The following is a 26,909-nucleotide window of genomic DNA, read 5'->3' as shown; positions in this document are numbered from 1 at the left end:
TGATACACAGTGGCAGACTTACCATTAGACAGAAGAGGCAATTGCCTCAAGCTTCACATCATCAAGGGGCCTCATGAGCTGGTCATAATTTCATAAAATAATACTAGTAATCTTTAACTGGCCTATGCCTGGGTCCTCCATATCACTAAGTCCGCCCCTGGTGATATAGAGGATGGGTCTGCAAAAAAGTTTAGATGTTGTGTTTTTAGGTTGAGCTGAACACTGCATATAACAACTTGATAATATTCTGCTTGGGACCACCTCCTTCAGTAGCTCATAGAGCAGGTTACAATGCTGTAGATGGTGCAATGACGCTATTAATCTAAACGTATCTAGAGGTTAATTGCTGGCATCTTGTCATTTCCCAGGGCTGAGATTATAAGACTGGCTAGTCCTCTAGGGCTAATACAGTTTGTCATCTTCATCATCACCATCCCTCTCTGTTCTCTCCATTCAAGCATTGCGAGCTCACCGGCCCAGAAACCCTTTCACCGGTACAAGCAGTGGCACAATAGATACTGTAGGGGAATGTCAATGACATTGTGGACATGTTTGGGGGGGTTGTTGTGCTGAGAAAGAAAAAGGCAAACGCTCAAGTACATCGATCATCCTTCAACCTCATCTCCAGCACTCTTACACTCTCTCACACACTCAGTCACTCACCTCTCAACGGTAACCTTCACAGCTACCTCCAGCCAATAACACAATAACCCTGCACCTTGGAAGGAGTGTCCTATAGAATATGCCCTCCCCTATGTATTTATTTGGACGGTGAAGCTAAAATGGTTAATTTGGCTTTATGCTCAAAAGTATTATGAGGCAAAAGTACAGAATGTCACCTTTTATTTTAGGGTATTTTCATACATATCTGTTTTAGCGTTTAGAAATGAAAGCACTTTATGTATCTAGTCCTCCCATTTGAAGGTGTCAAGTATTTGGACAAATTCTCTTATAGTATATTCAATTTAGTTAAAAGTATAGTATTTGGTACCATATTCCTAGCACGCAGTGACTACATTAAGCTTGTGACTCTACAAACTTGTTGGACGCATTTGCAATTTGTTTTGGTTGTATTTCAGATTATGTTGTGCCCAATAGAAATGAATGGTAAATAATGTATTGTGTCACTTTGGAGTCACTTTTATTGTAAATAAGAATAGAATATGTTTCTAAACACTTCTATATTAATGTGGATGCTACCATGACTATGGATAATCATTAATGAATCGTGAATAATGATGAGTGAGAAAGTTACAGAGAGTAAAATATCATACCCCCCAAAAATGCTAACCTCCCCTGTTATTGGTCATGTTGAGAGGTTAGCATGTTTTGGGGGTATCAAGTTTGTGCGTCTGTAACTTTCTCACTCATCATTATTCACGGTAAAACAGATATGTAAACTAGATATGTATGAAAATACCCTCAAATAAAAGGTGACATTCTGTACTGTCGCCTCATATAAAACATTTGATCTCAAATCCAAAATGCTGGAGTATAGAGCCAAATTAAAAGTTTTAGCTTCACTGTCCAAATAAATCCGTAGGGGAGTGTAGGTTCCTTTGGGAACTAGAGGTTAGAGTAGAGGTATAGCAGTGCATGTGGAGAAGATGATAGATGTCAAGCCTGCAGATACACTAATACTGCAATGCACGGTGAACCCAGCCTGATCCAATATACTGACTAACATGTATCTTGACCTCTTATACTCTATATATTATACAGTAGCAGCTAGGCCATATACAATAGGCATTAGTGCATCTCCATGATAGAGACCACTGTCCATCTAAACCAATGAGAAACATCATCATGGGCTTCCTGATTTGCATTTGATAGCCCACAAGTCAGCAACATTCATCGCAGTCAATATTGTCACACCAATTTCAGTGTTAACACAGAACAGAGTGAGATAATTCCCGTTTGTTTCATCATTGCAACAGCATTAGCGTGATCAGACTATGGATTTGACTCCCTTATCAAAACAAAGAGTGCTGCTCCCCAGTACTTGGCCTCCTTCACATACAGCGGTGAAGCCGCTGCCAATCAACTGACCAAATCCTGTGTTTCCATGGCGATGTGGATGGTAGGAGATGAGTCGTGGTCTTTATGGAGTATGGCAGAGTTGGGGGGGTGGGCTGTGTGGGTGGATGGGATTATGAATGTCTGTCACCATGTGTACTGGGTTGTGGCTGGGCTGTGTTGAGCTGTGCATGCTGATGTGTGTGTGTGTGTGTCTGTGTGTGTCTGTGTGTGTGTCTGTGGACTCATGAGAATTCCTATAGAGTACAGACACAGTGCAGACTGTGATTCCCGCGTGCCATGCAGAGGGTGTGTCGGTCTAAGAATGTGTGATCAATATTCTGCACATGGACATGGAAAAGGATGAAGAGGGGATTTTTGCTCTGAGTGAGGTCAGTATGCAGAGAAAAAATCACATGCACACACACTCACACACAGTCAAACCGAGTCACAGCCCGCTTTTACCACCCTCTCTCTCTGAGGTTGTTAGCTATGTTTTTACTGATTTATCAAAGGCAGCCATCTCTGGATCAACACAGAGCAGAGGGCTCTGTCACTATGACAGGAGAGTTGGACAGTGCACTACTGAACACAGGCTTCTTGCAAGTGTGGAGGAAGGGAAGGATACAATGCTAAAAGAGGGATGGGGAAAGCCAAGGTACAGACAGTATGTACATAGACTGACATTAATAGAGGAATAGGGGTGGAGATACAAGAGAGCATGAGCGCAGCGCTACAGAGTATACCCAAGTCTGTGTTAAAGAGAAAGGGTCAGAGGTAAGGTTAGAGAATGTGAGAAATATAGTGGGAGGGGAGAAGGAGAAATATAGATAATTATAGGGAGTGTTTGTGGAAAGATAAAGAGAAATGTACTGGAAGATGAATTGTTGTTGCTATCTCTAAGCTCATACAAACACACATACAGAACACATACACACTCAGCCCCCCTCTTCCATTCCATCTGCTCTTAGTCCCTCTTGACAGGACAGGAAATAAGGAATGACAGATAGAGAGGCTTGTCACGCATGCTTCTCTCTCTCCTCCTCACCCCTCTCTTCAGATGGGCCTGCAGTGACTCCCTACGGGATACAGTAGGACAGGGTGGATCAAATGAAAAACTGTGCTGCTGCCGTCACAGAGATCCCCTGGGCTGGCGGGCTAATCAATGCTCCGGCAGGGGGGTCTGTAGGAGACCCGGGGGGGTAAGGGATTAATGTGGCGGTAAACTGGGGATGTAATGCCTCAGATCAAGTTGAGATATAGGCACTCCACAGAGACCTCCTTCTAAAGGTCAGGTTCAGCCAGCCACTGTTTGGCCATGAGAGAGGAAAGAGTGTGTTTTTATGTACCGTTATTAAGCTGTCAGAGAGTGTTTGCTGGTGTGTGTCTGTGTGTGAATTTGGTGAACACTAATGCATGTTTATAATACATAATGTTTTGCATATGTAGGGTCAACATCCACTGTAAAAAAACAAGCATAAGCAAGGGATTTCAGGCATCAGATGTGACTAGCAAGATCTCACCCACATCAGCCAATCATTAAATCAGGTGGCCAGACTCTGTCAGCCTCCTTAGCGATTACACAACGTCCTCGTTAAGAAACCCTCAAATTACAGACAACATTAGCATGAAAACGAAGATGTAAAACTGCCCACTATCACCACACACACACACACACACACACACACACATCCTGTTGCAAAGAGTCAATGTCTCCGTTCTCCTTTCTTTTTCCATGTCTGCCCAACCGCTCTCTATAAATAAGTATGGTGCTGTTTCCAAGGTAATGTCACCATGGTTCTCTCATGCTGTAGAGATAACCATGGTGCTGTGGTCTAGCTGGCACAGTATGGGCTCCGTTTTATATAAACACACCCTCATCACCAGCAGCACAGCATTCTAGGACCCCCAACCAGGCCCCGCCCAGCCCTCAGCCCTCATTAACCCACCATGATCTTCAGCTCTCATCAACCAACCATGATCCCCAGCCCTCATCAACCCACCATGATCCTCAGCTCTCATCAACCCACCATGATCCCCAGCCCTCATCAACCCACCATGATCCTCAGCTCTCATCAACCCACCATGATCCCCAGCCCTCATCAACCCACCATGATCCTCAGCTCTCATCAACCCACCATGATCCCCAGCCCTCATCAACCCACCATGATCCTCAGCTCTCATCAACCCACCATGATCCTCAACGCTCATCAAACCACCATGATCCTCAGCCCTCATCAACCTACCATGATCCTCAGCCCTGTACAGCTCACCTTATCCTCAACCCTCATCAATCCACCATGATCCCCAGCCCTCTACAACCCACCATGATCCTCAGCCCTCTACAACCCACCATGATCCTCAGCCCTCATCAACCCACCATGATCCTCAGCCCTCATCAACCTACATTATGCACTATTTCATTATTATAGCCCCAACCTTCTTCATAGCATTTCTGCTAGCTAGACAGTTCCACCATGACCCTAATTTAAATCGTGCGTGTGTGTGTGTGTGTGTGTGTGTGTGTGTGTGTGTGTGTGTGTGTGTGTGTGTGTGTGTGTGTGTGTGTGTGTGTGTGTGTGTGTGTGTGTGTGTGTGTGTGTGTGTGTGTGTGTGTGTGTGTGTGTGTGTGTGTCTGTGTGTGTGTGTGTGTGTGTGTATGTGCACAGATCAGAAACCAAATGGAAAGCCAGCAGTGAGCTAAATGGAACTTTGGTACCCTCTAGTGGTGAGAGCAGACACATGTTTAGGGTTGATTCTACATAGCAGCAAGAAGGAGAGGGGTAATAACCCGTCATCACACACTAGTAAAGCCAAATTCAATGTTTGCTTGTTACAGTGCAACATAACAGCTGAGGTGTTTTCCTAAGCTGTGGTATTAAGTGCGTGTGAAAAGAGACAGGCTGCAGTCTGCCTGGTACACTGCAGGAGGTGATGAGCCTGTCTCTCTGAGTTCCCTCTTAGTAGTGCCTGTGGGCTTGTCAAACACAGGGCTGTAACTGAGTGTGAGGTGACAGCTACCTCTGCTCGCCCTTCAGGTGGGAGGGAGACATTCACACACACACGCATGCAGACACACACACACCGGTTTTACCATACACCCCACTGTCATCTCTAATTAAAATGTATTTCTCCCTAAAACCTGACTAAACCAATCCAATTTGAATCTGAATGGGGGCAAAAAGAGGATTCTCAATCATGGCAGAGAAATATGGAGAATGTGATAGAGATATATGATTAAAGTGGACATCTGGGGGATAGGGGGTCTCTCTCTACCCTCTCCCTCTCTCTTTCTCTCTCTCTCACTGTCAGAACAGCTCTCCCATGCGGGCTTTGTTAGGAAAGGTTAACAGTTAAATGATTGAGGAGGGCTGGGAAGGGCCATACTGAACCATCCAGGGCCCATCTCAAGATCTCCTTTGGACAAACATTAGAATTATGACAGCCACGTCTGTTGAGAGAATTGAGGCAGGTGCCTGCTAATGTGAATATAATGCCCTTCCTTTCCCAGGCCCCCTACCCATATATACACGGAGCATTAATACCCCAACAAACGTCAAAGAGACTAATTAAATCGTCATGATTAATCCATCAACACTAATTATCTCATTTAGTCCCTGATGGTACACTAAAAGCAATCATGGACATTTGAGCTGGAGGAGGATGAGGAGGAGGAAGAGAGGATTATGGGGGATTCCAATATACTGTAGCTACTATATCTGCATGGTGATATGATTCTGACTGAGGCAGTGACAGTAACAAAGCCATACATGCTGCACCACTGCCAGATGGTCTTAATTAGGTGCATATTGATATAGATCCATTTCATATGGATATGCATATGAATTTTTATGAGAGCAAAAACAGTGTGCAGTATGTGTGGTAAACGTGATCAACCCCTCTCCTGCTGCTGAGCGGCTGTCACCTCACAAAGGGAAAGAACACGCCGTCTCTCCTTTGTGATCTACACCACCTTATTTTCAATCTCTATGGCAGGTACTTGAAAAAGGTGAAAATTGCTACATGCATGACAGGTGAGATAGGCACGTTTCCAAGGGGACAAGCGTGAGTTGCCATGGGGATAACACTCTAGTCCATCACACTGACCTTAATGTGTCACCTGACCTGTCAATCAGACAGCCAAGATGTAGGGTGAGACAAGGGGAGGGAGGATCAAACACTCCCTATTGTTATCGGTTACATTTGATATTGTCACTGTTCTTCAAGGTGGTTCCAATAAAGTTAACTTCATATGGCAAAATATGAGGGACATTCTTCCCTAAGACTGCTTTTCAATGTTATATCCTCCCTTTTTATAAGATGAAGGAAAGAAACTGAAGCTTTCTTATCAGAAAGAAAAACATTGGGCATGTAAAAATCTAAATCGAATACAGATACCTCGACCTGATTCCGTGAATCCTTTGTAGAATTTGGGGAATCCAAACAAAGAGGATAATGAACAGGCTGCATGAGCTTCACCTAAACTATATGGACCCCTTCAAAAAATATAACTGCAAATGGGAAGTAAAGTATATCTAAGGGCTTGTTTTAAGCTCCACACAGGGACATTCTTTGGGATATTGACTTGTAATGAAAGACTAGCTTAAAACTCAATCCCAGCCTGGTCTGAGGAAATTGAGAAATTATATTGAGATAGATCACCAGGGTATTCCAGACAATGACAGAAGTAGGTAAAAGTGCTCTGAGCATTCTTTGAAAGCATAATTATTTTATTTCTGGCAACCGAGACAAAGTTTACATGCCACACCACATATCATTGATGCATCAGGGGAACTCCAGAGGTCATCACACTTATTCCTGAATAACCACATTATGGGGGGGCGATATGGCCAAAATGTTATATCACAATATTTTTCTGATACTTGACAGTATGTCGGTATTTCACAGTATTTTATGTTTTTAAATAATAAAAGTTCTAAATATGTTTTATGAGCAGTGCATGACCCTAGGATGGCAACAAATTAATTCTAAGTGGTTATAATGGGCTTTCTCCATTCTGATTAGGCTATTTATACTCAACCAAACTAGGACAAAATTGACAGTGATGTAGTCCAATTTGTAGAACTTTTCATTTCTTTAGCACTGTATCAACATATGGTTAGACAGTATTGTAAAAATCCATACCTATATCCTCCAGCTCTAACCACATTATTGACCATAATTGTGGGCGGGTCAATGGACATGAGACAATGAGACGGTGACACATTTTTTTACTGAAAAGGTACACAAACGCTAAATGATACCAAAAGTTAGCATAGAATTGATGTGTGTGGTTTACCTTGCCATGGAGGGGACATGCATAACAGGGCCTCAAACCACCCCAGTTCTCTCTAGCAGACACTACAGGAAAGGACAGACTGAGCCTCTGCAGGCCAAGCCTCCCTGAACAGCCTGCTATGAAAGCATTTTCTATGTCAGTGGGAGAAACCATGCTGCACCATTTATTCTTTGAAAGAAGAGAGAAACAAATCATCCTATTATTTTTAAGGTAGTGCCACACTGTGTCTTAGAGGAGTATTGCAGTCTAGGAAAATCTGCCTCAGGGGCTCTCAACATCATTTTGTGATTTTTGTGCCTCAAAAACACTCATGTTAGCCTGAAAACCTTAAACGTGATCATAACTGAACCCTCGTTGAATAGGATCTCTGTTCCAAGGTAATAAATAGGTTCTTACTGGTGTTTCAGTATCTAAGCCTATTTTAGCCTAGTGTTTCAGTATCTAAGCATCTATTTTATATTTTCCTGAAATAAATACAAGAGATTTGTAATAGAGATCTCTTTATTATAGTGCATTTCTCAGATGTTACAAGATGGGTTAAAAAAAGCTAAAAACAAAGGGAAATCCTTAAGTAAAATCAAAATACATATGCACACACACCTTGTGTCATTTGTACAGAAAATGATCTCAAAATTAAAGCTTCACATCTGAACAATGGTAGCTAAATGAAATTGTCAAGTTAAAATACATTTTCATACAGAAGTTCATATACACTTTAATTACTTGCCCTATACCGGAAATGACGCTCATCATTCAATTCAATGGATTTCCTTTTAGCACTAAACTCTACAATATCATGACAGAAGCAAAAGGCCAAAAAGTAGATTAGAGTTATTCATTTGCTGAAATGATTTTTCTGGAGCAATTCATAAAAGAAAGAAAAAGAGATCTAATTGTCCAGTTGTACACAGATACAAGGGTAAAGGTCAGTCCTTCCCTCAAGAGGTCAGTGTGGGGCTGTGACCTTAGGGTCAACTTCAATCAGCAGGTGGTGTGTACAGTACAGTGTACTAAGGGTTTTTCAACAAAATTCGCAGTAGCCTTTGGAATACATGGATGTACGAAAATAATTTAGTCAGTTATCGTATACATTTTGAAGCTGTGTGTTGACTGTGGAGAATAGCCGCAGTTTAATTTGCACATGGTGACTGTCTGCTGGTGTAGTTGCTATGGCGATGCTGATGGGAGAGGGTTGTCAATGAGAGCACTGCTGATGTGAGCAAGAAGCTCAAGCTTTGCACCTGCTGCTTGTTGTAGAGGTTGATGGAGCAACCTTCCATGGTCTATAGTTACAGTACTATTGTATTATTGTGCAAGCTGGTCATGTTTCACATGGAGCGAAGGGGAAGATGTGACTACCTGTGCTGCAGAACCAGGATAACTAACCCCGATGACACATATAGAGCAAACAACCTAGAAAGCTCAGCATAGAGTGTGTGTTAACATCAACAATTCAGTTTTGATTGTAGGCTGAAGAAAACCGTAACACATTGAATGCCATGAGACCTTGATAACAACACAGCACTATGAGGAATTGGAGAACAGTGTGAGTGCCGTGTTAGTGCACCTAAAAGTCAGTGGAGGCTGATGGAAGGAGCTATAGGAGGGGCTTATTGTAATGGCTGGAATGGAATCAATGGAACAGTACCGAACATATCGAAACCCCGTTTATCTCCATTCCAGTCATTACAATGAGCCCATCCTCCTATAGCTCCTCCCTCCAGCCTCCTCTGCTGGAAGTGACACATCAGGCACTCCCCATGCCCTGCAGGAAAGCCCAACTCTGCAGCCAACATCCTAAAAGCTAACCCAAACACAACCAGCCCTTCATAAGTCAAACCTAAAGCATTTTGATTGAAACACTGCACACCTGGCTCCTCAGCTCATGCTAGACAATGGGAACCAGGTAATCTGTACAAAAAATAAAAATGTTAATAAAAATATAATAAAAAGAAAAAAGTAGACAACAGAAAATGTAATGAGGAGAAAGCCAGAGTGGGAGCAACTCTCAAAAGACCTCGCTGTTCCAGTGGACAGGAATGGTGCCGAAAACACCCGACCAATCCCATGTACACTCACCCATTGTACTCGCAAAGCTGTGGCTAGCTACACTGACCCTCTGCCTAGCATAGGTAGTAGTGTCCTACTACACAATCACACACACACACAATTTATTGCGTTTTCCATACCCGGCGGTAAGGATCGTTCACTCAATCAAAACATAATCAATGATCTCACAAGGCCCTGTGAAAGGAGTGTTGTTAGACACCAATAAAGATGCAGCGTGATAAAGAGGCCATCACTTAAGGGCAGCAGGGTCAGCAGCTGGTTACCATGGTTACCTTTAGATCAACAACTTATTTACATGGAGACAGCATGTAAAGTCAGTCTCCATTCTAATAAACCGAAAACAATAGTATCAACTCATTTCAGTCAGTAATGCCTACCAAACAGCTGACCCTAAAGTCCTGCAGGTCTTATCAAGCACCACCGTCGTTCAGACTAAGGTGGATACGCTTCTCAACAACAAAACCGAGTGGACGAGGGGCATGGTGACATCACTAATATGTCGTGCTTCAATTGAGGTTTCTGAGGGTTAGGAGAGGGACTGAATGCTAGCTAATAATTTATTAGCTAGTGTTCACAAGACAGCCTGAACTACGCAGTTGGGCATACTAGAACAAAACAGCATGATTTCCCAAATAAAGCAAAGAAGGATCTAGGATGGAAAAGCTCTTTTATTTGTCTTTTTTTCCAACCTGATACAGGTTACATAGAGATGTATTTCATGGTGTGGGGTCTCAAACCAACAGTTTAACAAGAGTCTTACAGATCGCAACACTAGTGGATGTAAAATCAACGTTTTTTGTTTTTAAACTATAAACTTTATTCATTTTTCAGATTACACATAAGACTTAGCATCCTGGGTCTTTCTTTGCCTTGTGAAAACCAGGGTGTCTTAAGAGCCGCTGAGGGTGGGGCAGGAGGGGAGGGATGGGAGGAGGTGCTAGAGAGTTAGCCATGCTGTCATTTCCACAGGTGAGTGTGACTCTTTTGAAGGCACAGCAGGGCTGCTCCCACTCCCGGCTCACACACATGCACCCACACATACACATTAAGAACCACCCAAACACTTGCAGTCACACGCATATGCGGGGTAGCACTGGTCAAAGCCCCAATGGTTCGAGGAGATGGAGTGAGAGACGGGAGGAGAGAGAGGGGGCTGGGACCAGCGCTGTCGCCCATAACACACTGCGCAGACAAAGACGCAGACGGCAGACAGACGGTGGAATGGTGGATCATTTTGCGTTCTTCAGCTGGTTGGAGAGCCAGTCGAGGCCCTCGTAGAGACCGTCCCCGCTGGTAGCGCAGGTGGCCTGGATGTACCAGTTACGCTGGCGCAGGGAGTGCAGGCCCAGCTTGTCTGTGATCTCCGCTGCGTTCATAGCGTTGGGGAGGTCCTGAAGAGTGGAGAGATGGACAGAAAAGGGTTAACCCAAGAAAACATGCATCTGCAAAAGACCTTCACAAGCCATCTTAGTATAGAGGGAGTCCATTGTATGACCTTGAGTTTAACTACTAGTATCTGCAAACCATATGAATAACAATACTGTACTACCAATTCCAGATGCAGTTTACTAGTGATGCCTTGGGCTGCGTTAACACAGGCAGCCCAATTCTGATCTTTTGCACAATTAGTGTCAAAATATCTGATCTGATTGGTCAAAAGACCAATTAGTGGAAAAATTATCAAAATTGGTCTGCCTGTGTAAACGCAACCTTAGTGTTGTGGGCTAACCTGTTTGTTAGATTCTCACTCTGCTCAGTGTAACATTTATTTTAAAGAATTTGATGCAAGGCTCATGCCAAGAACACTTGATTTAAGTGGCTCACATTTTACACGTCAAGCTAAATTTACACGTCCATTGTAGCAGGTAAAAAACCTACTGTTTTCCCGATGCCCTAGTGTCTCTCCCCAGTTAGTCAGTTCACCTGTTTGTTAGCGAACACAAGCAGCACGGCGTCCCTCAGCTCGTCCTCAGCCAGCATCCTTGTCAGCTCCTCCCGCGCCTCGTTCACTCTCTCCCTATCATTACTGTCCACCACAAAGATCAGACCTGACAAGCAGAGGGAGAGAAAGGACGGAGGGTGAGGAAAATAGGAACATTTACCCGGGACAGTGCCAACTCAAAGTCAGAAAGAATGAAGATGGTGCCGAGGGGGTTCTGGTGACAGTGTCAACTCACCTTGGGTGTTCTGGAAGTAGTGCCGCCACAGAGGCCTGATCTTGTCCTGACCGCCCACATCCCACACAGTAAAGCTGATGTTCTTGTATTCTACAGTCTCAACGTTAAAACCTGTGGACAGAGAGAGAATTGGAGCGAGGGAGAGGGAGTATGGGAAAGATCAGTTACGTCAGCGACCTAAGACACTAACATTCCAAGAAGCTGTGTGAGAGGAGATATCAGCAATCCTAAACAGGCAATCTAAGTCACTACCTTAACATCATAAATGTATGCATGAAATGTCTTTGCCTGAATACTGCTGGTATATTTGAAGAAAATATGCAAAGTGAATGAACATTACTGGAATATGAAATGTCATCAGCCTCGTGTAACATTCCTATAACGCAACATTTATTTATTTATAATTTTTTTTGGGGGGGGGGCTGTAAAGCTCCATTCATTTCTATATTTAAAAGTCACTTAATCACTGACAACAGCCACATTGCAGGAGCTCTGCAGCTGATGTAGGTAGGCTACACGGGGCGCGACCCACGTCTCCTAAAGAAATCCATGTACAGGCTGACTATTGGCCTTAACAGGGCCCCACTCTCATTACTTCAGAGCCCGAGGGCAGTTTACGGCAGCTACTCTAGGTTTGTGGGTAGTGATCAGGGCTAGGATGAGGAGGAGATGGGGACAGAGGGAGTACATGGCTGTACTTATATGAGATTCATTTCCACTCCCCTACAACTAAACAAAAAGGAGCCTAGACAGCATGAAAACACAATCTGGACCAAGGAATTGGAGGAGCTATAGGGAGCATTTCAGGGGGGCTTTGTTTCTGGGAGGAGTGTGTGACGAGAGAGGTAAGGTAGATAAGTCTAGGCTAGGCTACTCACCGATGGTAGGGATTGTGGTGACGATCTCTCCCAGTTTGAGCTTGTATAGGATGGTGGTCTTGCCGGCAGCATCCAGCCCCACCATCAGAATCCTCATCTCTTTTTTACCAAAGAGATTCTTAAACAGGCCTGCAAACATGTTCCCCATCTTGGCTAATCTGGAGGAAGGGAGACAGAAAAAAAATGGTTAGGCTAGTAGTCGTACAACATTCATTGCGCCTAACACCAGGCTAAACCGGCCGCGTGTGTGTGCGTCCACATGTGTTCGGTAACACAAATGCTCGCTGACGCATGTGAGCAGTTTGGATGAAATAATTGATTAACATGTCAACTTTAAAATATTCTGCACAGCTCCCGCATGCAATGTGGGTGGTGTGGGATCGGTGTAAAACCAGAATTTTTTTATTAACCAATTTATAAATGTAAATACAGATTCCCATCCTTGGTAATTTCATAAAGATTTTTGACCTGTGAGGGTAATAATGTCAGGGTAAACTTCCTTATCTCTGATAAAGGGCAACCATATTAGAGTGTAAATTCATGAGGGGGAGAAAAAGTGCTGAGAAATGCATTCAGTCCCTGTCTGTGTTTATTTTGCGTCTTAACAATGGGCCCTCACAGCGGCGCCTCTGGGTCTCACACACCACACACGAGCAGGACTTTGCTGATGGGGCTGCAGGTCAGTGTTGTTCTGAGTGGCAGGCAACTGTTTACTCATAGCCAGGAGCAGAGAAGTGGATCACATGACTGGCAGAGCACAGACCAGAGACATGATCCAGGGTTAGAGACTGGTTACAACATAGCTCCACTTGAACACCTATTGCCCAACACCCACCAGGCAAGAACACAAACAGGCTCTGTAACATCATCCACAACGATTAGAATATAATAGCCCAGTCAGTCCCAAATAGTAGACATAGAACTAATTCATGTTTTTTTATATAACTTTCTCACTGTTGAAATGTGTTTCAAAATGTACACAGGTCTTTCCACCAATTTGGTGCCTTTTGAGAAGTGTAACTTATCAAAAGTTTTTTGACTTTCACCTAATTCTAACATTCTATCATAAAGATGTTCAACTTCATGAAATACACATTTTCCCATCGAAAAAAGTATTACTATATTAAGTGCCAAATGAAGTAACAAGGTTGATTTCTTCTTAAATCAGCCATAAATCCACTTGTGACAGGGAAACTGTCACAAAAAAACGTGTGTGCAACAGGGAGTGGCAATTGAATGCAAGCTTCACACAAAAAAATTACTTGTTACAACATTTCTAGTCTATGGGTTACCGGGCTGACATGTTATGCTCAACCTGCTCAGTTTTCCACCACAATATTGCCAAAAAGAGTAGAACCAGCTCACCTGCTTTTACTCTATGATTTGATTTTTAGATGTTCAAAGTTAATTTGGGAGAAAAAAAAAATGTAAAGACAGTGTCACCATATTAAAACGAGAGTTCAGTTCACATAACAGTGTTGAGGGACAGACATACAGTGGGGAGAACAAGTATTTGATACACTGCCGATTTTGCAGGTTTTCCTACTTACAAAGCATGTAGAGGTCTGTAATTTTTATCATAGGTACACTTCAACTGTGAGAGACGGAATCTAAAACAAAGATCCAGAAAATCACATTGTATGATTTTTAAGTAATTAATTTGCATTTTATTGCATGACATAAGTATTTGATCACCTACCAACCAGTAAGAATTCCAGCTCTCACAGACCTGTTAGTTTTTCTTTAAGAAGCCCTCCTCTTCTCCACTCATTACCTGTATTAACTGCACCTGTTTGAACTCGTTACCTGTATCAAAGACACCTGTCCACACAATCAAACAGACTCCAACCTCTCCACAATGGCCAAGACCAGAGAGCTGTGTAAGGACATCAGGGATAAAATTGTAGACCTGCACAAGGCTGGGATGGGCTACAGGACAATAGGCAAGCAGCTTGGTGAGAAGGCAACAACTGTTGGCGCAATTATTAGAAAATGGAAGAAGTTCAAGATGACGGCAATCACCCTCGGTCTGGGGCTCCATGCAAGATCTCACCTCGTGGGGCATCAACGATCATGAGGAAGGTGAGGGATCAGCCCAGAACTACACGGCAGGACCTGGTCAATGACCTGAAGAGAGCTGGGACCACAGTCTCAAAGAAAACCTTAGTAACACACTACGCCGTCATGGATTAAAATCCTGCTGAATTTTGGAACTTTGGCAGATTGATTGAATTCTCCATGTGGTTTATAATATTAAATGGCACCGCATTTAATATAACATGCTTTTAAAATCCAATATTGGTGCACAATTTCTACTTAAAATATCAAATGGATGCAATAGGCACTCTTTTCGTGGAACGACCCACAAACATATCAATTGTTGACTTTCATTTTGAATTAGGCATATTGATTGCAATAACAATCCTTCCTATTATTCAGTATGTTGCCAAGCACATCACAGAATCAAGTGATTTAAGACACGGCCTATGATGAAACAGGCTCACATCAGAAAAATAAGCTTCAAGGCTAGTTGTACCCTAAACACTATGACAAAAACAGATTCATATTTGAGACAAGTAAGCAGTCTTAATACAAAGTGGACAAGAGTAGGGGACAGTGGGACTGCAGTATAAACAACCCATTCAGGTGTTGTAGGTGAAACAATAAGAGCAGGCAGGCTGAGCTCAAGGAAAAGCACACAATGAGGCCAGTGATGTGGCGAATATAGGTCAGCGCTCAGAGGAAAGAGGAACCAGAGTACTAGAGGCTGGATATGGGACAGGTAACAACACAACTGTAAGCAGAGACACTGCTGAATTAACCAGGAGAGATACAGGGAAACAATGATCCTGTCACACCAAATAGGCTATTGAACACTCAAGTCTTTCTCCAAAGGACAATAATTACTTCTAAAATAATGGAAAATATTGCTACACAACTGATCTTGTGCAAAAACCCTCCCACTAACACATGCCTGTGAATGAAATGCATAAGATAACACCAACACAGTAGTATTACTATTAGACTCCTTCAAGACAATTGTGTGGCAAATGGTAGACTAATTAACATAATTCATAATGGCATTCTTCAGTGGAAACATGCCAAATCCATTTAAATATGACACACGCCCTGGCAGCTCTGAAATCCACTATACAACGACTGTAGGCAAACAAAAGCTAGGAGGGGTGTGATTTGAGTTTGAACATCATCAATACTGGCAGATGTCAGTTTCACAAAGTGCCTTCCTTGATTCAGAATGTGACAACTAATCTAGCCAATAGACATTCCACAGAGGGGAGTTTCAGAACTAGAAAAGCTCATAGCTTGCAGATTTCTAACAATGACATCACAACAATGACTTGACAGCTCATTTGAATCAGGATTGTCCATCCTGTTCCTCAACTAAAGTAAAGAGGAAGTGCTCAAAATGCTTCATCCTCAGAGGAAGCAGGAATTATGGGGGACGGGTATGGGAGGCCAGCAACAAGTCATCAGAGAGAAGTTAAGTGAACTTATCACAGTATGCATGTGATATAGGCTGCCTGAAGCGGAGTCTTTTTGGGGTGCATCGGCAGTCAGTGTTAAGGGGTTCTAACAGAGGTGTCAGTTACCAAAGGAGATGCTCATTAAAAATTCAGCAGAGCCAATGTGGATTAATAATTGACAGGCCAAACGACAAGGGGGTGGGGCATGTGATGTAAAGCCTACTACATACAGTACACTATGTGTAGCATAGCCTATTTCTTCAATTCATTCTTGAGCTGAAAAATCTATCAAACACACATCATCCCTATGACCTTCACTAGAATGCAAATGTGGGAGAGGGAGGGACTTTTCTCTTGTCCTGAAAAATCTTTGAAAACCATTATCTGCATCAGATGTATGTATGCACAGTTGAAGGCTGAGCTAGTGAGTCACATTAATATTGAGGTAAGACTAGGGGCATCGAGGAGGCAAATTTTCTGGTTGGACAGGCAAATAGTGGGCATTTTTCTGTTAAGTCCAGAAATGTTTTTCCATAAGGGAAAGTTGAAACGTCAGGCATGCTGGGGTTAACCTGTTCCACTGGTTGTTTGATCAGCCCCTCATCAGGACCTGAACAAAGGAGGGAAATTAGCAACTGCGATTCCTGGAGAACTCAATGTTTGAAAATAGAAATGTATGGAAGACAGAGACATGGGTCTCGCAGTCATAACACAAAGATGTGTGTAGCTATGTATGTATCTCTCTCACACACACTATTCTGCTTCAGTTGTCTGTCCATTAAAATTACTTGGGTCTAACATAAGGGTTTAGCTCGTTAGCTACATCAATTTGTAACTCACTAGCTAGTGACTAACCATGTGACCGCTTTAGTTTGAAGACACTGACAACAATTTACAAAACCAAATCTAACCATCCAATACCAACAGCTACGCTAGCTAAAGCTTCCCAGCACAGCTTAGTTACCCCGCTAGAAGGCCGTAGAGACCACCACGTCCAAGTTACCTTACCATTTAACCCACAGGCTGGTTAACTACATTCATTTAGAGACGTGTTTAAAGTCGGTTAGCTAGTTAATTAACAGGCGGACGATCCAAATCTCAATCGACGTAAATTAACGTTACGCAGTCAGAAAATAGGCGTAGCTAGCCAGCTAGCTAACGTCAATTTTGTTAACGTCGTTAGCAAGTTAGCACAAGTAAGCGGCTCGACATAATGACTGTCAAAATAGGACGATGCAAAATGTCCAATCACAATGACCAGCGAATACTTACGGACACAATTTCAGAACGTTAACAGTTAGCTGAATAATGCTCTCGCGACTTTTACAGGTCGTCAGAATATGATGCCGGGCGAGCTAGCCTAGCTAGCTAGCTAATGATGGCAGATGATCCTCGCTTGAGTCTACGCAGGGGATTCGGTGTCAAAGTTTGCGGTCAAGCCAAAAGCAAATAAGCAATTGTTTACATTCCAGATACATGAAAATAAAGAAGACTAGAAATGACTTATCTTATATTGCTACATTGTACACATGTTTTACCTTTTAGTGGCGGTTTCTCGATCTTTCTTTTACGCTCCTATTCACCGCTAACAACAAAATGGCGTCTTTCACAAGTGTCAAGAAAGCCGCGTCATGGACGTTGCACATCGTAAGATCTTCACCAATCATGTTATCTATGCAAGTCACAAAAACCCACCTTGCCGTGCTACGGACCAATCGATGCACAACATTTAATGTTGAGGGCGGAGATTTACAAAAAACCCTCCTCCAGTTTGCCCTACAAACTGAAAGACCAGTCAAACTTCCCGTAGGATCAAGCATCCCCGCCTCATGTTTCCTGCTAATTCAGTGTTGCCAATTTAACGACTTTGTCGCTATATTTAGCGAGTATTCAGACCCCTCTAGGGACACGTTTTCAAAAAAAGAGACTAGCGACAAATCTAGCGACTTTTTCTGGTGTTATTGGAGACTCTGACGTGAGAGCACGTATCATTCTTACTCTTCTCAATGAGCAGCGGATGCTGCTGTGGTCCCCACCGCGTCCCAAAGCACGCACAGGCGGCCCAGTCCTCGCGCAGCAGTCCCTCCCAACTGCAGTTGCAGGAGATGTTCACCACTCCGCGTCCAGACTGCAAATGAATCGCGCATGCGGGAAGCCGCCGCTGGCTGATCCCGCCCTGGCTTACATTCAGGGCGGGATGTAAATGTAGGGTGTTTTTTACTCACTTTTTGTCTATCCCACGACGTTATTCCTCTCTCCTACAGCATCCATCACAATGACATGCACATGGCCAATTATGTGATAACGTCATTTAGCGACTTTTAGGACAGCCAATAGCTACTTTCCTTACTGAGGAGTTGGCAACACTGCAAATGGAGACTGGAGAAATTTGCCACTGGCCCAACCCATTATCATTGGGGAGGATAGCAAATAAAACAAACCGGTTGCAATTGTTCAATCCAGAAGAAAATAAAACCTCAGGAAATTACAGGACCATGGGTGTGTCTAGCCTTACATTGGATATGGCAAGCAAGTGCTGCCTTATATGCCTTAAGGCTAGGCTACTTGCCTATAATGCCATAGAGATCATCCTCTCAATCAATAGGCAACAGCCTACAATTTACATTTCTGATCCAAGAATTCCAGCCTGTTTCAGTCATTCATATTTTAAACAGCCTGAAAGAGTAAGAGCCAACACCATAGAATTAGGAATTAGAATACTAATGAAGTAATTTAATGGGATATCTATGGCCAACACTGACATGCAAGGTCTACAATGACAGCTAGGTCTATATGGCCAACAGGTAACCTGGAGTTGGGGGGCCCCTGGAGGCAGGCAGAGGGGAGAAGTGGGTTGCGAGGTTCAAGGTGCATCAGGGTTCAAGCGTTCATCAAGGTTGTTGGGGGTCATTCAAAAGGCTCACAATGTGTGTTGTTCATGTTAAATCCACTAGATGGGACCGTCTCTGTGCTGCGGTCATAATGTCCCAATAAGTCAAAGCAAATCATTTCCATAAGTCAACCACTCTGAAATTATATGCATAGCCCTAGGCCTATGAGAGTGCAATATCATCAGGTGGAAGTTTGTCCACCTTTCATGTGTTTGTGCTCATGGTTATCTAATTCAGCTGGTTGTCCGGTTCCCACAGTTATGCAGGTGCCACACTGAGCAGACAACTAGATATTTGATTACCCATTCATCCACATGGTGATTGTAAACCAGAGTTGTTGTTGTTGTTACTGTTGGACATGAAGTGAATAAAATTGATTTTATATGAAAATGGTCTATGGACTGAGACATCACGGGTGGTAGGCAGCTATATCTAGAGGTGTCATGAAGCACAGAATATCCAATAATTAGGGGGGTATAAGCCTTGAGATGCATTACATAAAAAAAAAAAAAAAGCTTATTGTTGATGTTTGTCTATGTGTTGTTATACAGTAATGTCTTATTCACTGTGACTAGGCAGTGGGCAGAGGGCATGCCACTTGTTATTAGTTTGTGTGTTGAGGAGGGCTGTCTGTCCCACAATGTGTTGCTTCTCCCTGCAGGTGTTTGGTCAAGTGCCCACGTTAGTATAAATATATTACAAAATAAAGAGGTAATCCATTTCAGTACAAAAATATAATTATAGACGTTTTTTCCCTGCTGGTATGAAACAGTAAGTAAGAATCAAAGAAAAAGCACTGTTAGGTAGAGAAAATTAGATTGGAGGCTTGGTGGTTTGTATGACCAAAATTAAAATAGAGTTATCAAGAATGAGACAGACCATCAGCGAGTCTTTGCTCGCAATGGAAAATAGTAAGCAAGTGATGGTGGAGAGCCAACTGTATAAAATGATTTTTTGCCTAGTAGATGTTATGTAATCCTATGCCTATAATCCAAGATCCATGATCCATTTTTGCTATAACAAGTGTATCTGCATGTTTCTATTTGTAGGCTATGTCTACCTTCTCAGCCAGCCACAGACCTTCTTAAAGGAGCACACTTGGTTATTGGCATTCTATAGCCAGCCACATCCTATAGCCTATAGTTATTCTGGTATATGCCCAAACACTTGACACTGGTGTATCCACCATAAACATGGCACAGTAGATCTGTCAGTGGGTAGAATGAAAATGCACCAGCAAGTTTGAATATGAGGCACGATAATGACAAAACCCAGACAAATGCTCATCACAGCCAGGTAGACATCCTACCTGTCATTTCCATCTAAGTGGGTGGCGTTTCAATGGTTGGGGCGGGGCGGTTAGGGAGTCCAATGGGCGTGTGGCGCGATGATGCGCTCCCCAGAGGCCTTGCCTCCCTTGGGATCGCGCCTGCCGCAGTGGACCGAAGTTTGTGTTGGCCACTTAGGAGGTGAGCCTGCCAGACGGCACAGACTTTCCCAGTGCAGAATCAGCGAGATGAAGAGCAGCGTCGACCCGTCATCATGTGCTCTAGGCTCCCAAGGACCGCCTGCCTACTGCGACTCATTGCGATCTGCATCCTCCTCTCGCACACTGCAGCATATTTTGGGTCAGCCACAACTCTTTTACTGTAATGTCTCTGCAGTTTTATTGTCTTTTCCTTGCTTCTAACATACACAGCAGATCGATGTCGGTAGGAAATAATGCATGTGATGCGATGTACATAGCCTGCCTATATGATGGAAGCCCAGCGTTCCATGACTATCGTGCGCAATTACGCACGAGACCTTAATGTAGGACTGTAGCTGTCGACTTGTTTGGATGTTCAAGTCCACAGAGATGATTTATGTTTTCATTTTTCTGGTATCTAAAAGTAAACAAAGTAGGCTAGTTTCCCAGGCTATATGACCATTAAAAAAATAGGCCTACAGCCTTATAATACCACTACATATTATGATAATATTATTGATTATTATTAATTTGCAAAATAAGTCTCAGAGCAGAATATTTGAATATTGAACATAGCCTTTGAATAATATATGACTTGCTGTGAGTGTGAGTGGTTTCTCACTGTTTCCTGACCTCTCGAGTTTGGCACCACCTCAATTCTCTCACTTTTTGGCAAAAGCCAAAATGTGTATGAGGGAGCTAACTTGCATGCATAAACAGATTTGTACTCATATTTTATTTTAAAATTAGAAACCTACACTCAGATTCCTTTTTTAGCATTATTGTGTGGTTTTATTGGGCGCATGTGGGTAGGACAGACGAAGTCAAATAAAGGCCGATATGTGCGTAATTTTACTTTGGAACCAAATTCAGACATTTTGATATGATTTACTACGTTTATACTTAATTGCGCGTAGTCCTATGTGTAGTGTGTTGTTTAAAACGTGTACAGTCAGCAAAAACTATACATATTTTTTAAATGTATAGGCTATGGCTCTATAAACAAAATGTAATTATTTTGGACATGTTATAGAAATTAGTCTCGAACAACATGTTTTCTTTATTTTCAGGACCACCATAACGTTGGGTATTATTTATAGGTCTACATGTTTATATTCTCTTGACAATACGATTTATATGACATTTTCCTTTTGAATTTGGTAACGTCAGTGATAACTGCTATACTGCACTGAATGTATACATTTGTCTCCTTTGAAAGGCTGACAGGCCGAGAGCCCTTGGTCTTTTTGCCTGCGCCGTTCTCCAATGAACCTCCAACGGGAAAAGCTCACCTGAAACAATGCGAGCAGATGACACTGACCCGTAGGCAGAAACGACTGTGTCGCCGCGAGCCGGGTTTGGCGGAGACGCTGCGTGAATCAGTGCGCCTCAGCCTCTTGGAGTGCCGCTATCAATTCCGGAACGAGCGCTGGAACTGTAGCTTGGACGGCCGCGGGAGTCTTCTGAAAAGAGGTGCAATAATATGTCATCAATTCATAGAGTTGCATGTATTTACACACAGAGAGATATGAGGGAAAGATTTCCATCTGGAGGGACGCATCATGGGAAGCATGTAAACATGTAGGACTAATAGCCTAGACTGCTGTTGTGTTGTGAATATTTTAAGGATCAAATTACTACTTGATGATGCAAAGGATTTCTCAAGTGCAATAATGCAATTGATTGAAAATGGAAGAATATTGAATTGATAAATTGACAGCTGTGGAGTAGATGAGTGATCTCAAAATAAAGAGCCAGGCTAAACTTTATAGCCTACTAAAACAAATAAGTCAGCGGCTAACGCGCCACCCCTTATAAAATATGGGTATGCTATCAGCACGAAGGGCCAAGTTAATTAAGGGCTAGAAAGCCAAAAAGCCCGGTGCGGCGGAGCCTACGGGGGCCCAGTGGTTATTTTTATCTCGGAAAAGCGCCCAGTTCCCAGAGGAAAAGGGCGGCGTGATTACTCACTTTCATCTGGCGAAAAAAATCCTTCCTAGTCAAAATAATAATTAATTGGATCAAAATACACCATAGCAATGTCTCTGGGCTAAGCAAATAACAGTGCGAAACTAAACCACCGGGAACGGTCAGCAGAGGAATCATGACTCAACTCTTTAAATGGAACACTGGAGTAGAAACATGGGAGTAGAATGTAACCTAAATATTTATCTCATGAGCTTGGATGATAGTCTAGTCTTTGCATGTCTGGGCCTAGCCAATTTACAAGGAGTAAACGAAATTTAAAAAATTGTTTAAAAAAAAATATGGTAGCCTATTATTAATTGTTGATGTCATTTGTCTATTCCAGGCTTCAAGGAGACGGCCTTTCTTCTTGCGGTGTCTTCAGCGGCATTGTCCCACGCGCTAGCAAAGGCTTGCAGCTCAGGCCGAATGGAGAGGTGCACGTGCGATGACTCCCCAGGAATACAGCATCGCGAGGCATGGCAGTGGGGGGTCTGCGGTGACAACTTGAAATACAGCACCAAATTTCTCAAGAAGTTCTTGGGCCAGAAGAGGGTCAGCAAAGACCTGAGGGCGCAGATCGACTCCCACAACATTAACGTTGGAATCCGGGTGAGTGAGTGTTGACGTGTGGATAAGCTCAAGCAAAACAACAAGAAGCCCATTAAGCAATTGTGAGTGACACTATTGTGGCTTAAGTACATTTATTTCAAAAGAGAAAGGTATAAGCCTATGCCAGTAGTGAGTAGTTTCCTCCCAAGCTCAGGAGGGCATCATAAACATTTTAGCCAATAACAGCTCCATTTTAGATCCACCAGCAGAAGACAACCCCAACACTGCTTATCATACAATGCACTCTTCCAACCGAGGCGGCAGGGACTGTGTGACTTCACCATGTCTCGCCCTGACTCCTCGCCCATATATCTCATCCAGTGCCAGTAGTCCACTCCCCCTGCATGGTGTCTCCCTTCCTGTAGCCCTGGTGGATAGATAGCTGGTGGAGGCAGCTAGTAACAGGGATAGGAGACAGACTGCTGTCAGATCCCTGGAGCCAGGTGTTCCTAGGCAGGCATGATAAAGCTTGCTGTGCGGGTCCACAGAAAATTAAAGGTCTCCCGTCAGAGAGAACGATTATAATTGTGGCCTCTTTTAATATACGAGCGAGCATTTTTTCCACATACTGTATGGCGCTGAACTGTGCTCCTCTCCATAAATCCACATAATGTTCATACGGTAACCACTATGTGTGTGTTTGTGTGTGTAGCTTAGAAACAGCCAGCCCCAAGGCTCTTCCCATTTACCTTTCACCTGAGGCAGCAGACCCTTCAGAGAAGGAGAGAGAGAAAGAGGGAGAGAGAAAAACAACAGGATGACCTGAAGTAGTCTATCTTATCTTATCTTTATTGAGTTTGGTGTTTTCCTCACCTTCCACCTATACGGCTCAGTAGAGACCAGGAGGTGGCTGGTTCCCCCCTAACCCTTATCCCTCAGTAATGTTTTGAGATGCCCCTGAGGGGTTCATACCTGTGTAGGGCGGAACGCGGCAGAACTCTTCAACCCTGAAGTAGCCCCTGGGTCTCCCCCCTCCCCGTAAGGATGACCCCCATGCCACATGACCTGTCTCTGGCCCCCACCCAATTAGAGTCTCTCTGGCTGAGTGCCTCAGCACTGGTACCCCCACCCCACCCCTCACCACACCACCACCAAGCTCAGTGAACTTTTTAACGAAGGCAGGGTCCCATCCTTTGGCCACTAACCCAAACTCTCTCCCCATCTCACTGTTTAAGCTTTTTAAACTATTATCATCGTTTTCCGTGCATGCACACACAAAGAACAGGGTGGAGAGATTCTGCTGTCTGTGCTGCCTGTCTCTAACGCCTTAGGCTTCATAGGAGAGACAGGAGAGAAGCAGTGAAAAAGAGCTAGTTTCAACACATTGAAAAACCGAATCCGCAGGCTCTGTCTAAATGCGAGACGTCAGGTGAATGAAATACTGCATGCCGAACAGTCTCCCTAATCCATCATCTCAACCATTCGGACTGAGCTGAGCTAAAGGATGACTAGCCCCAGACCATCAGGCACCAAAGATAAGAGCCCAGCTAATGAATCAGACTGAAGAAACTGACATCTCACTCTCTTCCCCTCCCCCCCCTTTCCCCCCTCCTTCCCTTTCAGGCAGTGAAGAGTGGCCTGAAGACTACCTGTAAGTGTCACGGCGTCTCCGGTTCCTGTGCCGTGCGGACCTGCTGGAAGCAACTGTCCCCGTTCCACGACACTGGGCGGCTGCTCAAGTTCCGCTACGACACTGCCGTGCGTGTGCTGAGCGTCACCAACACGGCTACCGGGGAGACGGAGCTGGCGGGGCCACGTCGCCACGGCCAGAGCCACCGCTCCACTGACCTGGTGTTCCTGGAGGAATCCCCCAGCTTCTGCAGGCAGTCACGCTACTCCCCCGGCACGGCCGGACGCTCCTGTGCCAAGGACACCAGCTGCCAGAGCCTGTGCTGCGGGCGCGGCTACAACACGGCCATGCACCTCACCACCCTCTCCTGCCACTGCCAGGTGCGCTGGTGCTGCCATGTAGAGTGTCAAACCTGTGTCAGGGAGGAGGAAGTGTACACCTGCAAAAATACCTGAAAAGGGGGAGAGATAGAGACAGAGAGAGAAAAAGATGGGGAGAGGAAAACGGCAACACACTGAGAGAACATTCAAAATGGCGGAACTAGAACTACTCAAAGACATTACTCTTGATAAATTGAAGGGTTTGACTTTTAAACATACCCTTACAGATGCCTGTTCTGAACTGAGAACTGTTTTGGGAAGCATGGAAATGGAACAAGGTCATAATGTTGTTGGTAGGTTGCCACTTGTTGGAATCGAACATGCGCTGTCTCCTCAAATGAGGCAGTATCAAGACCACTTTCTGCTTTGCTCCTATTGAATGCGCTGAAATCACAGACCTTAAGTGAGAGGGAGAGGGTTGCCTTGTTGGACAGTTATGAGCAGGGAATGGGCTCTTCACAAGGTACTGGAATGGACAGTAGGTCACCATCATTATTTGGCGACATCATCTCTGTTGGAGCCCTGACAGTTCCATTGGTCCTGTCCTCTTGTCGGTCTGTTCCTTAGTCAGTTTGTCTAACTGCTACTATGCTGTAATGCTTATATCAAGATTTAGAGCATTTCCAAAGCCGCAGAAAATGTCAAAAAGGAATCTAGAGCCTCTTGACACCTGTCTCCCTGTCCGTCTGTCTGTCTCATTTGCTGTTTGCTTGTCTCTTTATTTGCTGTGAGAGCAGTCTAAGGGTTCATTCATTCGTAATAGAAAAATGAAGCACTTATGTTGGCTATGTTATGTATAGTACTTTACTCCTTTGCTTTAAGGTGAGAAACATATATGGGTCAATACTGATATCCACCACACACCTTAAAAAGTCCCATTGAATCACTGGATGTATGAACATGGAATGTTAGTACAGGTTGCCTATAATCATAGCTAGTTAGTATGTCTAGGGTTATTGTGTGGTAAAGTAGACCTGTTGTCTCTTGTGAGAATGTCTATGATAATACTACATGTTTTACATTGTTAATACAGTAAAGGAAGAATGCAAAGGAAATAGCACTCAAACAAAGGGAAACTCCAAACACTGTCCATAAAAAAGACTGTACAAAGTTCTTCCTTTGCTGACACTGTAAAGAACTCTGTTTTTTATTTATAAGTGGGCATGTCTGCACGCACTGTGCTGTGCTTTCAAGTGTGTTCCCCTGACCAAATCAAACCGTTTTCTCTACAGTCTAATTCAGGCACATCTTTGTTCTCTAATGTCTTTGAAATGGCCCAATCATGCTGCTTGTTTTCTCAATTACCAATCAGAGAAAATAGCAGTATTTTACTCCGCCATTCCTCCAGCTCTCCACGCCAGACCTCTCTGTCTGTCCATGGGTTAGGGTTAAAGGTGCATGTCTGCCCCTAGGGCTTTTAGGCACCCATTTATGTTTAAAATATTTTACAATCTGTTCAGTTCCCTGTGCCAGTGTTTATTTTTTTGTTTATGCAGAGATATAGAGTTATGTACATGTATATAACTCATACCAGGCTCAAAGCATATTAGACAGTGGAATCGTATATATCTCTACCTCATCTGGTCTTTGGGCAATTATCATAATGATGTATTTGCCTTGCAAATACTTCCTTGTGTCTATCATGAAACTAAAGTCAAATTTTTAGATCAATGTACAATTCCTTTAAACTGGGTCATAGCTGTATACTGTAACAATATGATTTACATTGTGACATACTGTATATTCTTATTTAAAAGCAATAAAAATAAATGAACATATACATTTGTAAAAAAAAAAAAAATGTCTCTATTTATAGTTACTATAAGTAATGATCACGCTTGTTACCTGTTACTATATTTTACTTTATTGTCTTAAAATGAAGTATACATATGTATTGCCTTCCCTCATGGGAGCCTTTTGGCAGTAACTTTGCTTTCTTTCATCCTGATCAATTTCTGTCTCTCCCTTTCCCTATATCTCTGTATGTCTCTCTCTCTCTCTCACACACACACACACACACACACACACATCAATCACAGAATCAGTCACAGAAGCCACAGCCATACACCTGCCCTGAGCGCCACACGCGAGCAGTCTT

At 43.4% G+C, this 26,909-nt stretch overlaps 2 protein-coding genes across 3 annotated transcripts; one reads left to right on the top strand and one right to left on the bottom strand.

Moving 5' to 3' along the window:
- Positions 1-7,798: 7,798 nt before the first annotated feature.
- Positions 7,799-18,044, bottom strand: LOC121569556 (ADP-ribosylation factor 2). Of its 2 annotated transcripts, none has more exons than XM_041880625.2 (5): positions 17,924-18,044; positions 12,441-12,598; positions 11,563-11,673; positions 11,309-11,433; positions 7,799-10,776 (listed from the first exon to the last, which is right to left on the bottom strand). In XM_041880625.2, exons 2-5 carry the CDS (start codon positions 12,586-12,588, stop codon positions 10,615-10,617), a joined length of 546 nt encoding a protein of 181 aa, XP_041736559.1. In that variant the 5' UTR covers positions 12,589-12,598; positions 17,924-18,044; the 3' UTR covers positions 7,799-10,614. The 2 variants fall into 2 exon arrangements, with proteins under 2 accessions (XP_041736559.1, XP_041736558.1); XM_041880624.1 differs by lacking the exon at positions 17,924-18,044 and adding an exon at positions 17,464-17,570.
- A 2,226-nt stretch (positions 18,045-20,270) lies between these two features.
- LOC121569555 (protein Wnt-9b) lies at positions 20,271-26,589 on the top strand. The gene is made up of 4 exons (XM_041880623.2): positions 20,271-20,444; positions 21,504-21,757; positions 22,596-22,861; positions 24,425-26,589. Exons 1-4 carry the CDS (start codon positions 20,359-20,361, stop codon positions 24,884-24,886), a joined length of 1,068 nt encoding a protein of 355 aa, XP_041736557.1. The 5' UTR covers positions 20,271-20,358; the 3' UTR covers positions 24,887-26,589.
- Positions 26,590-26,909: the final 320 nt, after the last annotated feature.

Source organism: Coregonus clupeaformis, chromosome 7, assembly GCF_020615455.1.
Source record: "Coregonus clupeaformis isolate EN_2021a chromosome 7, ASM2061545v1, whole genome shotgun sequence".
In the NCBI taxonomy this organism is placed as follows: Eukaryota; Metazoa; Chordata; class Actinopteri; order Salmoniformes; family Salmonidae; genus Coregonus; species Coregonus clupeaformis.
This window is presented reverse-complemented; position numbering and strand designations above follow the sequence as displayed.